Source organism: Halictus rubicundus, chromosome 5 (genome assembly GCF_050948215.1).
Source record: "Halictus rubicundus isolate RS-2024b chromosome 5, iyHalRubi1_principal, whole genome shotgun sequence".
Lineage (NCBI taxonomy): Eukaryota > Metazoa > Arthropoda > Insecta > Hymenoptera > Halictidae > Halictus > Halictus rubicundus.
Window position 1 is genome coordinate 6518717 of NC_135153.1, and position 17371 is coordinate 6536087.

Consider the following 17371-nt stretch of genomic DNA (forward strand, 5'->3'; position numbering starts at 1 on the left):
AGGGAGTGCTTATTAATATCATTACCAAAAGAAATTGTTATAAACATTAAACAGCCAGAAATAACAAATTTATCAACAATTACTATCACGGCGATCGAGTGAAATTAATTGGGGTGGGAGAGTTGCGCACCGCGCACCGCGCATCGCGCAACTGATCTCGGCGGCCGCGCTCGGTCAGTCAGTCGTGGTGCGCACTCAGAAGGGAGTGGAAGTGCTGCGGGACCAGAAGGCCGAAGGACCTTGGAGCTGCCCTGGCCCACTCTTGCCTACCTTCCAGTTGACCAGGGATCCTCCAGAGCTGCACTAGACATCACTGATCGACTGATCCACCTAAAGGTGGACCAACGGTCATTTAAAACTTCCCTGGTCCACCTTAAAATTGATTATTTCCGACCGGAGGTCCCTTCCTTTATTATAGGCACATATATGGTCCAAGCTTCTCGTGGATCTAGTTGCAACATTTATCGTTTGTCAGCGTAGAGGGCGTAAGAAATCTAGTTGTTGTTAACGATGTCGGTATTTCAGCTCGTGAAACACGAAACCCCAAATGGTGATTGGTCTACTCCTATACCTCGTCTGTGCTCCCATTTCCTCTCTGTGCTTACATGTAATGTGTATTAGGCGTCGGTAACCGTGTTATCGTGTTATGTAATTTAAAGCGTTACCTAGACTCGGGAACCAATTGGTAACAAGTATCCGGATTTAGTTGTAAGAGGCGCCAATGTCGTGCGGCGAGTCCTCTCCGTACAAGCACAGACGGAGTATAGGAGTAGAGTGGGCTAATTCTCGAGTCAGTCCAAGTTCCCGAGCCCACCTCGGGCTCGTACCATATGATAGTGATCTCTTAGGAATGAAATTTGGATTTTCGGCATTTTCTCGTCAAAATCCTGAAGTAAAGTTTAACCGAATTAAAGGAAAGAATGGTAAATGAAGAATCACATAATTATTTGTCTGTATAAAATACCAATACTTTATTTTTCAATCGACTGTGCGTCGCACCACGCACGGGGGATATGTACAATGTCGTTGCATCGTGTTGCAGCCGCATATCGGTGCAACCTCCAGCGCCTACCGATTAAAAAGTTATTTTACGTGCTAGGTTTAAAAAGTAACGCATAAGTGTTGTTTTGCTTCGTTTCGAAAAACGATTTTTTTCCTCTATTTTCTTCTTCTCGCCTCTCTCGCGTTTTCTTTCTTTCCCATTTTCTCTCTGTCTTTCTATCTTTCTTTCACTTGCTCCTTCAACTGCGACTGGTTTAAACACTATACAAAAAAAAAAAACATGCTGTTCCGAGCTGTGTATAATATGCGGTGCCTGAGGTATATCAGTGGTATTACTATTGCGTTGCTTCGGAAATCGAGAAAACAACTGATACAACAAATATATATATATATATATTATATATAATATATATAGTAACATAGAAAATCGATGCGAGCACTTGTTCATCGTAATTGGCAGTGAATCAGTTTCGTGCTTTTGCTGTCGAAAACGTCTCATGGCAGCGGTACTGACAACCTCCAAATTTCAATCACCCTCTACATTTGTTAACATTGTCACGATAAGAGCTCGGTAAGATAAAAAAAATTCTTTTAATTACGAAACGTCTCTATCATATACTATTCGAGCATACATCGAGAAAACATCGTTATTCAAATGCAACCTAACTTCTGATAATTGTCATTCATTATTTTCAACTCCCAAGAATGATGACAAAAAGAAAGCAATCGAAAATTTTCATTTCGCACAAAGATCCGCAGTCTATTAATAATACATGCATAGAAAAGTTATAAATTCTCCGAGTGTCTATGCATTACAATATATATTAACTAACGCGACGCGAATAAAATTAATTTCAATTTCCTTACGTGAAAATCGTAACGCTGAACGTGTTCGTGGAGACTGCCATGAGCTTTCGGACAGCATCGAAAGCGTTCAACCCTTTCGACGCTGAACCCGTTCCATCGGGAGCTGAATAATTTTCGGTTAAATTTGTTCGTAACAACATAGCTGGCATCGAAAGGGTCGGCATTTTGAGCACCGCGCGACGCCATTGCGCTTCCATTTTTGCAAAGTATGTCGGCGGAACGATTCAGCTACGATCGTCTAAATTACGTTTAATCAACGGAAAAAGAACAAATGGACTTTCGGGCGAGAAACTAAAGAACGCAGAGGTCGAAGAAGCAACGGAGAAGCGCAATGGCGTCGCCCGGTTTTGCTCGTCGCGGACCGAGTGACTCGCATCGAACGAGGAAAACAATCGAAAAGTCGGGTCCAGCGTGACCCGGACCAAATGAAAACTCGCTGTGACGATGGTTACAATTGTTGTTCGGCCGGTGAAAGGAAGGAAAGGGTGACGCAAGCTCATCGTGTCCTTACAAAGCTAAAACAGGGGGCGGAGACGCGGGTCGCACGGTCGGTGCCGAGAACTTAAAAAAATCATTTTCTTCCGCCTCGATGGTTGTCCGAAATTCGAGAGATCATTGCTCAATGAAAATAAATTCGGGTGCGAACACATTTTGGACTAATCCAAACATTGGATTAATTTAGCTGGTGAACTGATCCAGACTGTTTGCATAGTAATTAGTTAGCGATTCGAAGCTAATCTAATTCCAAACAAATCGGAAATAACGTAGACAAATCGAAAAATTAAACTTTCCACAACGGAACCGTGGCACCCTTGATGATTAATATACATAAATTTGCGAACAACAAAAATAAATAAGCAAACGTCACGGCTTAATATTAATAATACCATCGAAGACGTAATATGAACAAACGAAGAATAATAGAAATAAATATGTACTCGAGCATCGTCGAAACGATGTCGAGCGTCGTTGACCTTTCAAGGTTGAATTCGCATATCGGCGTCCGAGCGCGTGTTCCCGTCTCTCGCTCGTCCCCCGCTTTTTTTCAAGGTACATAATATACAGTGTAAAATAGGGTGCGTGCACAGAACGCGTTTACAGTACGCATGCACTAGTAGTACAAGTAAGAAAATGGTCAGCCGTGCGTACCCGGCCGGTGGATGATACGGTTTATATTACTTCGATCTCTACGTTGTACTAAGATTTGGTTATTGAAGAGTATGTTTACTAACTATTTTCGCTTTGTGGCACTGGGCTATTCCCCATTTGTTAGTCGGAATGCGAAATACGAGTCCCGCGGGGGGCCAGGAGACCGCGCCCCTCCCGGACGTTCTTTCGGCTCCGACGCGAAAGACGAAGAGGAACGCGGCCTCCCCCCGAAACTCCGTCCCTATATCGTTTACCCTATTCGACGCTTCTTTAAGTACTAACAGTTAATATTCTCTCCCTTCCGTTCTCTCGCGTCGTTTCTTATTTTTTTTTCTTTTTTCTTTTTTGGATGATCGTACACTTCGATCTTTTCTGGACGTCTGCAGACGGCCGAGCCTCGACCACCGCGACTCTCTCTCTCTCTCTCTCTCTCTTTGTCTCTCTCTCACTCACTCTCTCTTGGTTACTCTACGCTAGAACTGAAGCTGCTTCAGTCTTACATTTTTCCTTGGTCGAAGTGTTGTTACACGTCTCTACGATTATTCGGCGGCTTAAGTATAAACGCATATTAAAAACGGGTTACAGCAATGTATAGGCGTTATGGCGGTGGCTCGAGGCTCGAGGCTCGGCTGCTTCCGGTGCCGAGAGTGTCCGCAATCTTCCACGATCGTTTGCAATCTTTTTGGTGTGTTTTCGGGAACCTCTTGCTAGTCGCGCGGATCAAAGCCTCGCGGGGACCTCTGAAGTTTCTACCTTTTGACCCCGCGCGTGGTCGAACATGCTCGAACACGGGCGAGACGCTCAAAAATTATACTTCGATTCGTTCTTCGTCTATCGGGACACGAGAATTTGCGAATATCTCTGCGGAAAGCGTCAAAGCGTTCCATTAATCAAACGTAAAAATACAAATGTTTAATCGGAATCGACATCGGCTCGTTCCAGAGGTCCTGCGAGAGCTTCGCGAAAAAGGTCCAAGAACAGATACATCGTCAGTCCGTCGCACCGGAACGGCTGGATCCGTCCACGATTAAGCTTCTCGCCTAACTATATATATATCTCTCTCACTCTCTCTCTCTCACTCTCACTCCCTCTCTCTCTCGTAGCTTCGCAACGTTACGTGTCGCTTACATGGACTACGCGCTAACTCTTAATCGTGTACGCCTCGTATAGCTTACCTACGTATGTACAGCCGCGATATTAGGCGAAGGCTGATTGCTTGGAAGCCTGTTTTCGAGAACTGACTGACGCGCGTCGTTCGTCATTGCGATCGGGAGGAATCTGGCTGATCAAGACACGCCTAGATCTTCGATTGTTCTACCTCCTGCATTGATCTGGTTCTTGGACGAACTTAGCTCTTGCGTCAATGTAGCTTTTGAATCAATCTAGCTCTTGGATCAATCTAGGCCTTGCATTAATCTAGCTCTTGGATTAACATAGCTCTTGGACGAATAACATAGCGATTAACATAGCTCTTGGATTAATATAGCTCTTGGATTAAGCTAGCTTTTGAATCAATCTAGCCCTTGCATTAATCTAGTTCTTGCATTAACATAGCTTTTGGATCAATATACCGCTTGAATTAAGTTAGCTCTTGCATCAATGTAGCTCTTCGATCAATGTAGCTTTTGAATCAATCTAGCTCTTGGATCAATCTAGGCCTTGCATTAATCTAGCTCTTGGATTAACATAGCTCTTGGACGAACTTAGCTTTTGGATTAATATAGCTCTTGGATTAAGCTAGCTTTTGAATCAATCTAGCCCTTGGATTAACATAGCTCTTAAATTAATGTAGCTCTTGGATTAAGCTAGCTTTTGAATCAATCTAGCCCTTCGATTAATCTAGACCTTGCATTAATCTAGCTCTTGGGTCAATCTAACTCTTCGATCAATATAGCTCTTGGACTAATCTAGACCTTGCCTTGATCTAGCTCTTGGATTCATATAGCTCTTGGATGAACTTAGCCCTTTAATTTAGATCATGGATTAATCCAGCGTGCGAATCAATCTAGCTTTCGAATTCATCTAGCTCTTGGATTAACCCAGCTTTTGGACAAACTCAGACCTTGGATCATTTTCCTGGACATCAATTAAACAACGACAAGCCCAGGCAACCCTGACATCTTAATCAGCCAAAACCTCGTTTCTAACTTGTCCAACGCACAGATAGAGTAACCAACTAATCTGCTTTTTCCTCTACGTCGATTTTTGGTCCCACAGATTCTTTGGACACGTTTTGGGACCTTGCGGACAGCGATGAGACGCTTCGAAACACGTGAAGATTTATCAATTTTGTTCCGCCTTTCGGACTCGATGCAGCTATCAAGTTGGTCGAGTCTTCAACGAACAAGTCAACGAAATGCTTTTTGGCTTTCCAACCGGATGCAATTCCCGAGACTGAACAACTTCCAAGCGTTTCAACTGCGCCCGTTTCTCACACAATATTTATACACGCGCGAGTATGCAGACACACGGTATCTCACACATACGAACACCACACGTACTCACCGCGATTAGGGAACGGGTCCAGTCGCGGCCGACCTTAGGAACCGACTGGAATAAGCGATGGGCCGCGTGTCGCCGTCCCGCGAAAAACTATTTGGATAAACAATTAGCGTAGATACAAAAAAGGGACTACTACCGTTTCTCTATCCTCTAACAACGCCTTCCTCTCTCTCACTCTCTTTCTCGCTCGCTCTCACGAATCCTTGTTTACAATTTCGCGTTTACATTCTCTTTCGACGATCACTCTCTCTCTCTCTCTCTCTCTCATTCTCTCTCGCCCTCGCACACATATCCCGTGCATATATGTATATGTACACATATATATATGCATATATAATAATATATATATATATTCATTTTCCTCATATGTATACCTATGTACAAAACACTAAGTGACTCGACATGACTATGTGCATTTTTTCTCGTATTTTCCACAATTTTCTCTCGCACCCTCCTCGTCTCTATTTCTTTCTCGTCTTCCCCTCCGGTATATATTTCACCTGTCAATTAGAGAGGACATTAATTAACTGAATAAATCCTCCCCTCACATTTTCGCCCCCCCCCCCCCCCCTCGTCCATGGACAGGGAACGTTCTCTTTTTTTTCTCTCCTCTCGTTTCGCGATCGCAATCGGCGTGGTAGTTTCGTTAGTCGTCCGGCTAAAAATTAAGTGTATAATTCTAAAGCGTATTGCATTGCCTTCCCCCAACAGCACGCCTCCATTCGACTCCTTCCGGTTTCCTCTCTGCCACCACTGTTCTATTCGTTGCCGTCGAAATCGTCATCGAGAACACTCATTGTTTTACAGCGCTTTATCGCTGTGTCATTTTTATTTGTCTACTCTTCTACTTTCTTGCTAACTCAATTGGCGAGGTCGTTCTCTATGGAACTTCTTGTTTTAGCGAATACTATGGCGTCCTTGTCAAAGCGGAGGAACACTAAAATTTTGTTCGTAATGGTCGCAATCGATATGCTTAGAAACTTGAAAAGAAACTGTGGATCTTTATGCAAAATAAAAATTGTCTTCATCATTTACAAGGTACTGGAACCAAATAAAAATTTGTTTCTTCCTTCAATAATTTTGATAAGTCGGTGATAATGCACCGGTACTATTAAATCCCATTTCATGCTTCACTTTTGCCATAAATGCATAAAATCCACAGTCGACATTGAAACTAATATGGCTGATGATATTAAAATTTTAATTTTCTTTCCAAACAAGAGAACTAAAATTTCGTTTCCAGCAAACACAATTAGGCTGCCATTTGTTCATAAGCTGAAGTCTCAGAGAGTGTACCTCGCCAGTTGAGGTTCAGAAACAAACACGATTACACCCTCGATAAAGCGCAGACGTTCCCCTAGCACTGATCTCCTTCAGAAAACCGATTTCTTTCCGATCGATCGATCAACCCTCTCCCAAGGAATCATTGGAAAGCCGACAGAGAGGTCGCGTGAACGTGAAAGTCTGAATACTTGATCCCGAGTGTCGCAATATCACGGCAGGTAGCAATTACGCTGACATTTCCATCATGCTCCAAAAAGATTCGAGTTTCTCTTCTATCAGGAAAGGTACCGGAACGTTTCGGAACGAAAGACACTTCTCAGTTCACGAGTTCCTCTATTCCTTCTCTGATTGAAGGGGGTTCTCGATCCTCGATCGAAGAAAAATCGTATTCGTGTTCCGTCGACGGTCGATCGGCATCGTCGAACGAGCATAAAATTAAAAAAGGAAGGGGAGAAGTCCCTGGGACCTGTACGTCATGGTTCGAGACGGATACGAGATATTCTTCGAGAATAATCATCGCTTCGCGAGCAAGATCTCACTCGATTGTACAACGAAATAACAACGAGATCCGGTGCTCGGAGTCCGAGTGTTCTGCGCAGATGTATATCGATCCGACGGGGACCATGATCGATCCAGGACGCTGCGAATGCTCCTCTCGAGTAAAACTAATCTACCGAACAACTCTCTCCTCTCTTTCTCTTCCTTCCTTTTTCAACTAAAAACTCTCGCCGCGAGGACTACGATCGTTTCTAGACCCTCGGATTTAAAAAAAAAATAATAATAAACAAAAAAAAAAAATAAACGTAACACGCGGGTCCCGTGGTTCAGGTGAACTGTTCTTGGTGTCCATGGAGCCCCACACAGTGGATCTTCCGGATCACGGAACTAAAAAATATCGACGGTCTCCACTCTTTCTCTCTCTCTTTCTCTTCGACTGCGATTTTCTCTCTGCATTCCGCTGCGGGAAACCAAAAATTGTGTTCGTTTGTGCCGACGATTCACGATGGATGTCGAGCTTTTTACCGTTCGTTTCAAGCTACATTGTTCTTTAGGAGTCTGTCGCCTGCGTTTCGTTTCGCTCGAGTTCAACGCGCTGTCCGTCCTCTTCCTCGTTTAGCTTGATCCTCTTCGTGGCCGTGGGTTCTTCAGCGTCGTCTTCGTCGTCGTCGCTGCTGGCTAAACGTTCGTCCCCGGCCTCTAGGCTCAGCAGAGAGTCACCCTGGCCAGAGTTTCCCTCAGCGGCGTCTCTCAAAAATGGACGTCCCTCACGTCGGTCGGCGTGCCCGCCTTCTCGTGCTCCAGGATCTTCTCCTGGCTGGTCATCTCGTCCCCCAGAGGCCTCTGCTGTCCCCCCGTCACAGACCCGCTGGTCACCTGATGCGCGGCGCCGGCTTCCGCGTCCACGTGCGCCTGCGACACCATCTCCTCGATCTGCTCCAGACAGCCTTGAAGGTAGTCCTGCAAATCGAAAAAATTCAGTTCATCGTCGGTCCCTCCATCTTGTCGTCAAGGGACTTTTATGGATTTGCAAACATTGTCTTCGCTAGCCTTGAACTTGCAAGGTGGTCTCGAATGTACTCTAATGACAAAAATATGAAGGTTGTCCCGCAATTGAAGAAAGCAGCTCATCCTCAGTCGGTTTTTGACAGCCCTTACAGTGTTGTAGCATAGTTTAACACTTTACCGACCGGTAGCCTACTTATCGGCTTCTTGTCCCCGACTCTTACCGACCGGTAGCCTATTAGCTTATTAGTCTATTAAATTTGTCGACGGAATTTGGTTACCCTGTTTTCGTATCTAGCGTTTATACACCTTCAGCGTCAGACCTGCCTAGTATTACCTGTTGCCATAGCAATCGAAACAGAGCCCCGGTGTCAGGGAAGTATTTGCGGTCGAGTGATCGGTAAGAAGTGTGTGTAGGATGTTCTACCGCTACCGGTCGGTAAAGTAGTAACTAAACCGATTTTAACAGCTTATCGTTTCCTCCCTCATTGAGAGCACAGTGAATTCTCATTACGAGTCAGTGCGAACCTTACAATTTGGAGTCAGTGGAACTACCCACACCACCGCGGTGAGGGGCCGAAGCTCAAGAGCCGTCTCTCGAGCTACGTGCAACATCGTATGGAAGAAAGACATTTTCTCAGTCTTCTTGTCACTATCGCTTAGTAGTCATAGGCTATCATGACTTGTAGACGGACATGTCTCTTAGGTTTCCAGCGTGCCCTGTGTATTTCAAATGCGACGCTCGGCGACAAACTCAGATTTCGTCTAAGAGTCCGTCACCAGAACGGCGCAACTGACTCGTAACGAGAATTCACTGTGGCATGGGGATCGATTTGACAACGGAACGCGTGACCGCGAAAGTGAAAAGCAGTCATGTTGGCGGAACGAAGAGGGCCCAGACGAAAGTCATTGAATGCGTTCTCTCCATTGAAGGGGATCTCGCAGAGGCAGACACGAAGAGGGATAGTTCGCGAATCCAGCCAAGACGTCGCGCAAAAAGTGCCGATGAGGAGCCGTAGCAGGTGTCGGGCACATGTTTACGAGAGAGAATGAGAGGGAGAGGGGGGGGGGAGACGGCCGAAGAAGGCTAAGAGAGAGCAGAGCGCAGACTATACAGACTATTCATAATGCGGCGAACGCGCGAATAAAGTGCACGCGTGAATGGCTCGGCATGGGGTCCACGGCCTGCCGAGCGCAATATTTTGCGCCGGGCCGCATGTATTTAGAAGCAGGAAGGCTCTTCCGTGGAACTCTGTCTAGCCACCTGCATTCTCATTCATGATCTCGGAGCCGTCGACGCTCCCTAAGAAACGGCGACGAGTCACTCGTGGGAAACATCATCGATCTCGGGGTCGAAGATTGACCCCTAACTCCATGATTGTCTCTCTTTGCTCGCCGAACAAAATTTCCACGCGAATCGCACCGTGAATGAACAGGGTCGACAATGTCCTTGAAATTCTTTTTGGTTAATTTTCAACCATTTTGTATTGATTCTCCCGTAATAATGAATCTTATTCGTGGGGAAACATCATCGATCTCGAGGTTACAGACCATTTGGTTTCAAGGGGTAGTGGGGATAATTCTGCGACGTTTATCATCTAGGCCTTGGCGACATATACAGAGAAATCACTGTACATATTATGTTCACACTCCTCGGCGTCCGAGACCCCTCGAGCTTCGCGGCCCCTCACGGGGTGTACCCCGCGGTAGTGGGGATGATTCTGCGACATTTATCACCCAGGTCTTGGCGACATATATAGAGAAATCACTGTATTTCATTTGAATATAGTGGCGAATAATAGGCATGGGTGAGGGGTGCAAATTAAAATCTTTGAACATTTTTCCCCGAAAGAAGTAATAGCGAAATATCGTTTTTGAAAAGTTCTTCTATCGCTGGTATAATACCTTATGGAGGTTGGAGAAAATATTCGGTGGAACCCACTTTAGTAAACCGGGTGCGAATCAGGGTACGATTAAACCTATTCCTTGACACCGTCATCTTACACTAGGGTTTTTTGAGAAGCGCCTGGTAATAATATGAAGAGGACAAACCTGTTCGATAGCCGTGATGCGAGTAAGCTCGTCGAGGAGTCCGGCCAGCCCGTAACCACTCTTCCCAGTCCAATCGAGACCATGAAGAGCCGCCGCGACGCTCGCAGCCGCGATCATGCTCGGCGTGTACATCGAGAATTTGTACTCTGTAAACAAAAAGATCGCGAACGGTGGTTACAACGGGGCGTCCACGACGAGAAAACATAATTATACATTGTCACTCCCTTATAACGCCATCGCAGATATTGATTAAAATTTGGAATCCCTTGAATTGCATTTACGATTACACTGTACAGAATTTCTTTGTCGTTTATAATTTCTGAGAAGACGAAGAAATTCGATAAAGCAATTCATAATTGCTCTTAGTGCTCAATAGTTCTAGTGTTGACATCATTGACAACACTATTTCATTTTTTTTTTTTGTTTTTGACTGTTGCAAGATTTATTACACATTGAGCAAGTTGCTGGTCCACGTGAAAGCTCTCCTATCCACACATTCGAACATTTCTAATTTTTTCGCAATGAACAACTCGGGTCAAAAAATTTGAAAAATTCCCTAACATTGCTCCAGATAAGCATAACGCAACAGACATTTTTTCTCGGAATTTTTTCACACGACCCGACCTGGGAAAGCATAATGGAAACGGGTAATCCGGTTTTCCCAGTTACAACCCCTCCCGCCGAAGGGGTTAAAAGTTTCAGAGGTCGAAGCTCGGTACAAAATGTCTCCTCGAGAAGTGCTAGCAACAGTAAAAAAAAAAACATGCTCCCCGCTATCGTAAACAGATGTTGAATAGATCCGTCCGACAATGAGTCGTTTTAACACAACAACAGTCGTTTCGACGACCAACGAAGTCCCGACGGCAATACGTTCTTTGTCCTTTGTCCGGGAGTTACGATCCAATCGAAATTGCGTTTGCATTTTGAGCCGGCGATATTGTACCACTCAAGTTCGATTTTTAGAAACCGGAAATGCGGTAGACGGCTACAAAATCCAAACGTTTAACAAACTTACAGAACTTTATATTTGCAATTATCGTGGAATACGTCAGCAAAAAGCAGATACAAAAAATTTTGCTTGGGTCACGAAAGACCCCGGGGTTAATCTCGAAGTATGGTTCCAAATTGCAACGAAAATTTCTTTAAACCAGAAATTAGTTTCAATTCATTTACTGGGCTAATATACAGGGTGTCCCTTTTGTTCTACCTAACCTCTATAGCCTAGATTGGCGTCAAGGATTAATTGATTGATGAAGCACGAGGTATTTCAAGATTGTTCGGCCGTTTTTCACGATTCGCTCGGTCGAAACCATAGGAAACGTTAGGCTGCCGAGGAATCCGCTAATAGAAACTCGCAGGTAGATTCCGAAAAGGGTCCCGCGGTTCGCAGGGGCCAGATTTACGGGCGTTGAAAACTTGCCGATATCGGCGGACAGGGGGGAGGGGGCCCCAGGGGGACCACAAGTCCAAAGGTTACCGACAGCAAACACAACAGCCCGTTTGCCTTTTTATTACAAGTTCGAGCGTGAAAGCTTTTGTCACCTTGGGCCCGAGCAATTAGGCCAGGCCCCGCGAGGACTTGTCTTAGAGGCCCCGGGGACCTCAGGGTCTTTAACGGTTCTTGCCCGAAAACTGCGAACCCGGACTTTCTAACGCCTTTGTTAACTGGTCGCTCGTCAGCGTTGGCCAATCTGCTCAATCGAATAGTATAGTTGGCTGACCTGCTTTTAGGGTACTCTGGAATGTAAATGGAGGATTGTCATGATGGTCTTGGCATGGGGAGATGGGTTTTGGACGGGCGATCTGCTGGTAGGAAATTTTTAAGAATTTTTTTAAGGGGTTTGCTAATAGCTTGCAATTCATCATTGTTGAGATGCAAGTTATTAAAAAGATTGTATTTCCACATAAAATACAATTTTCTAAAAATGTCTGCTTTGGTTTTACTGACTTTTATTTAGCAGCATTTAAGCTGAATTTTTTCAAAAATTATATTGAAAGGATAAAAGATAAAAATTCACCTTATGGGATCAAAAATTTTGCACTTTTTTTTTATACAATCCCGTAGATTTTGACGAGAAAACTCCAAAAATGCAGGTTTTAAAGCGCGGTGTTCACTCGTTCGAATACGCGAGTGAATTCCTCGCATTAACGCTTGCATTTTTGGAATTTTCTCGTCAAAATCTACAAGATTGTGTGAAGAAAAGTGCAAAATTTTTGGTCCCACAAAGTGAAGTTCAGCCGAAAGAATTATATTAAGAATATTATAAGATTGTTTAGCAGCGGTGTACAGTCTAAGAATACTGTTTGTAGTTTATTATACTGGGATTACATTTTTCCAAAGAGTTCACACTTGCACACAGAAGAACAGATCTGTTTGAAAACTTTTGGTTGACGTATGTTAGGTTCGGCACTGTAAAAGCCCGATTTAATGGGACCAAGAATTCACAGAAACGTTTCTTCGAGCCCAGATGGGAAAAGGTAGGATAGAAAAGGATAAGTTGGCGGTAATGTTGAGGACTATACCGAGGCGAGGCAAAAAGGTGTAGTGAAATGAGGCGAGCAGAAGAAGAGAAATTAAAAGAGAGCCTAAGAAAGAAGAAAAATGGAATACGAGAAGAGGTGGATTGAAAAAGGCCGGGCAAGAGCGAGGCAAAAGCCCGAAGGAAGCCCAAGAGAAGATGAAAAGAGAGAAGGATATAGAATAATGAAGAATGAAACGCGTAAAAACGAAAATGGCGGGGGTAGAGACCAGAACGGATCTTGGGAAGACCAAGATTGTTCATCGAGAAGGAATTCTGCAGCCGAGGCGAAGATAAGTTTACACTAAATTCCGAGAAACGACAGATCGTCTTTAACACAAATATATTAACCTGTAATGCACAAAATGTCTACTTTCAAATCTGCACTGCTTTAAAATAGCACAGTTTCTTCTTTCGAGAAATTTGAATCTAAATTCAAAATAATAATTCGAAATAATTACTCAACTATGATTATCTTGGTAATTGGACTGCAGATTAATTATGACAAACATGAGTAGATGTAATTTAACAGAATTTGAGAATATCAATGTATTAGATTAAATTTGTTACAATTATAAAAGCGAGAATAAAACATCTACTTGGCTTCTGCAACAATTGCAATCGATACGAATAATTTTTATTTTGCATAAAAATCTGCGATCCAGTAATACCTAAATAATGAAATTCAAGGGGTGCACCCCCTACCGAACCATGAAACCATGGGAAACAGTAGTCACCATTTGATCAAAACGATTTCAAACACGGGGGCCAACAGTTTGCAAACGAAAGGCTGCACGACGAGGTTAGGCTTCTAATTGATACACTTTTTTTTTTTGTCAGCCAGTCGATCGATCATTTACGCGTGGACTTTAATGGAGCTCTCGTTCAGCATTCATCTCGAAGACGTTCTCGCGCGAAAGAATCGCAGAGTGCAGAAGTCGGTGCGCGAATTATCTCGACCGTTGGTGATCGATCGATCGATAGGGGTGGTCCAGAGTGCTCCGGGGAATGTCTTTGTCCGATAATAATTCCTCATACACGGTGGTTGGAGGACGCGCACCTGCGCTCGAGCGAACTCTCTGCAAATTTAAGAGCGGCTTCGTGGAATTCCGCTCTTAATGGCTTTATTACGGCCGTGTCCGTCGGTCTCTCTCTCTCTCTCTCTCTCTCTCTCTCTCTCTCTCTCTCTCTCTCTCTCTCTCTCTCTCTCTGTCTCTCATCCTCTCGGAGGCCCTCGGACATTTCGGTTGCCCGTAGAACCTGTTCCCCATCTTTCCATGAATGAATAGTCGGGGGTCCGGGGGTTCATGAAAAATCCGGACAAAACGCGTGTCGGTGCCCATCGTGCCGCGTCGCGGCTCAAGCCTCGGCGAATATACAGGGTGTTTCACCTAACTCGAGCATCTAAAATGTCTCGCTTGTTTTTTATTAGTTGGTCCAGAGGGGCAAATATTGTGATAGGCAAAAAAACTTGTTCGAGGTTATATTTTTCGAGATTTCAAGGTCATCGAAGCTTTTTTAAATGGAATGATATATTTTTATTATCGCTATATGATAGCCGAGGTCAAGACGAATCCAACGACTTGTAAAATGATGACCTTCAAATGACCTTGAGTTTGTTATCACCAACGATTCCATACCATACATTTGCACTCCATGGAGGCAGGTGTTCAACTTGTCGAAGTCTTGTTTTCAGTGCACCAATAACGCATATTATGTGTATTCAGTTGTCCACGGTTAGAAAAAGTGGCATCGTCAGTAAAGAGAACGTAATAAAAGAAATGTTCATTTCTTTGTATTTCCTGCAATGTTCATGTACAAAAAGCAACGCGATTCTCAAAGTCGTTGCCATGAAGCTCCTGATGTAAGGAAATATGGTACGGATGAAATTTATGACATTGTAATATTCGGAACACACTTGCTTCGGAAATGCCTAAAGAACGTCCAATTTTTCGACAACTTGTAGCATTATCAATATTGACTGTAGCCAACACAAAAGTTTCGGCATCTTCTCCAGTAGCAGGCTTTCATCGTTTTCTTTTCAGTGACTTAATACTCCCTGTTTTACAAAACAATTGAACTATGCGATCAAAACTTTGTCGAGTAGGATGATTTCTCTCAGGGTATCTTTCTGCGTACCGTTGAGCTGCTTGTACCGAGTTACTTTTAGCCTCACCATAAACTAAAATCATTTCTATCTTTTCTGCATCACTGTATACTGTACACCATCATTTCAGAAAAGTAACGTTATCTTTCACAATCGAATAAATCCCGATGAATTTTTGAAACGTACTGATTAGAGTCACCGAAACATTAGTCAAGGTTCAAGGACAATTTCTTGAAACCCTAGGGGATCATGTCATCGTTATTTCACTATTTACATCAAGTGTCCTACATTTATGAATTTCTCGTACTCAAGGTCACGTGAAGGTCATAATATTACAGGTCGTTGGATTCGTTATGTCCTCGGCTATCATATAGCGATAATAAAAATATATCATTCCATTAAAAAAAAACTTCGACGACCTTGAAATCTCAAAAAATATAGCCTTGAACAAATTTTTTTCCCCATCATAATATTTTCCCCTCTGAACCAACTAATGTTTGCCACTGTAATTTTTTTCTATCATAAAAAACAAGCGAGATATTTTAGATGCTCGAGTTAGGCGAAACACCCTGTATATTGCCGGCATAAAACGATGAATACGATATCGCGAGCACGCACGACTGATGATTGCCGCGTTCATTGTCGACACCGGAGCTCTCTTCGCTTTTACGATATTTTTATAGTCACCCCGCGGCGAGATTGAATCGCCGCGCAGCGCTCGAACTCTTATGGGAGTCGGCAGAAAATTAATAACTTCTAAACTAATCCGTTTTCGACCTAAGACCCTTCACAATTTTGCAAACACGACACGAAGAGGTGCACGTCGATCAATGGAAAAATTGCAATGTTGCTGAACGAAAATTGAAGTGATCTTTATGCTTTTATCACAGAAAAACATTTTTGTACATTTCCTTCATTGCAATTTATTATTGTGTCATTATTGACCAACTTTTTTACGAAAAACTTTTTTCATCGAGCTATCGGAAATGCGAATACAGTGAATTCTCGATATATGTCAACAACACGGGTCTTGCCAGCGTCGTGTATCGTCCAGGAGACTTAACCGAGCCATGTTATGATCTTCGCGGCCCCTCACGCGGTATACCCCGCGATAGTGGGAATAATTCCGCGACGTTTATCGTCCAGGCACTGGCGACATATATAGAGAAATCACTGTACATATTATGTTTGCACTCCTCGGCGTCCGAGGCCTCTCGAGCTTTCTGGCCCCTCACAGGGTATACTCCGCGATAGTGGGAAGAATTCCGCGACATTTATCTTCCAGGCATTGGCGACATATATAGAGAAATCACTGTATTATGTTTGCACTCCTCGGCGTTCGAGGCCTCTCGAGTTTCGGGGCCCCTCACAGGGTATACTCCGCGATAATGGGGATAATTCCGCGACGTTTATCTTCCAGGCATTGGCGACATATATAGAGAAATCACTGTACATATTATGTTTGCACTCCTCGGCGTCCGAGGCCTCTCAAGTTTCGGGACCCCTCACAGGGTATACTCCGCGATAGTGGGAAGAATTCCGCGACATTTATCTTCCAGGCATTGGCGACATATATAGAGAAATCACTGTATTATGTTTGCACTCCTCGGCGTTCGAGGCCTCTCGAGTTTCGGGGCCCCTCACAGGGTATACTCCGCGATAATGGGGATAATTCCGCGACGTTTATCTTCCAGGCATTGGCGACATATATAGAGAAATCACTGTACATATTATGTTTGCACTCCTCGGCGTCCGAGGCCTCTCAAGTTTCGGGACCCCTCACAGGGTATACTCCGCGATAGTGGGAAGAATTCCGCGACATTTATCTTCCAGGCATTGGCGACATATATAGAGAAATCACTGTATTATGTTTGCACTCCTCGGCGTCCGAGGCCTCTCGAGTTTCGGGGCCCCTCACAGGGTATACTCCGCGATAATGGGAATAATTCCGCGACGTTTATCGTCCAAGCCTTGGCGACATGTATAGAGAAATCACAGTAATGCGACTCACGTTACAGTGACCGTTGCATACTCCTCAAGAGACATTTTTTTAGAAATTGTATGAAATGTTTTTAGAATACTTCGAAAGTGGGAGTATTCAGCATTGTCTGGAACACTGTGCGCCATCCCGCCGAGGATGACAGTTCCGCCGACAACCGACGATGCCAACGGAATAACGAATCCCCCGGTTCGAAGGATTTGTTAAATTATATCTCCCAGGAGACGAGCTTACCGTACGAACACCCCTGAACACGCCCTTTGTGGCCGAGATAAAGGGACAGCCGACAGAGATAGGCTCGATGATTGCATTGTTTTGTTGCTGGGGTGACTGGGGGTATGCTCACTGATTACTAGACCGCGGATTTGTATGGAAAATAAAAATTGT

The 17371-nt window shown here is 44.1% G+C and overlaps 1 protein-coding gene and 1 long non-coding RNA gene across 2 annotated transcripts in view; both read right to left on the bottom strand.

Moving 5' to 3' along the window:
• Positions 1-943: 943 nt before the first annotated feature.
• On the bottom strand, positions 944-5107 carry LOC143354065 (uncharacterized). Its single transcript, XR_013082268.1, has 2 exons — positions 4484-5107; positions 944-4400 (listed from the first exon to the last, which is right to left on the bottom strand). It is a non-coding gene; the product is annotated as an uncharacterized LOC143354065 (long non-coding RNA).
• A 73-nt stretch (positions 5108-5180) lies between these two features.
• The window catches only part of Cycd (cyclin D), a 65829-nt gene continuing 53638 nt past the window's right edge, over positions 5181-17371 (bottom strand). Inside the window, exons 4-5 of the mRNA XM_076787794.1 lie at positions 10360-10505; positions 5181-8262 (exon numbers count right to left, since the gene is read on the bottom strand). Coding sequence (XP_076643909.1) covers positions 8053-8262; positions 10360-10505 — 356 coding nt within the window. The 3' untranslated portion in view covers positions 5181-8052. The remainder of the gene's footprint in view (positions 8263-10359; positions 10506-17371) is intronic.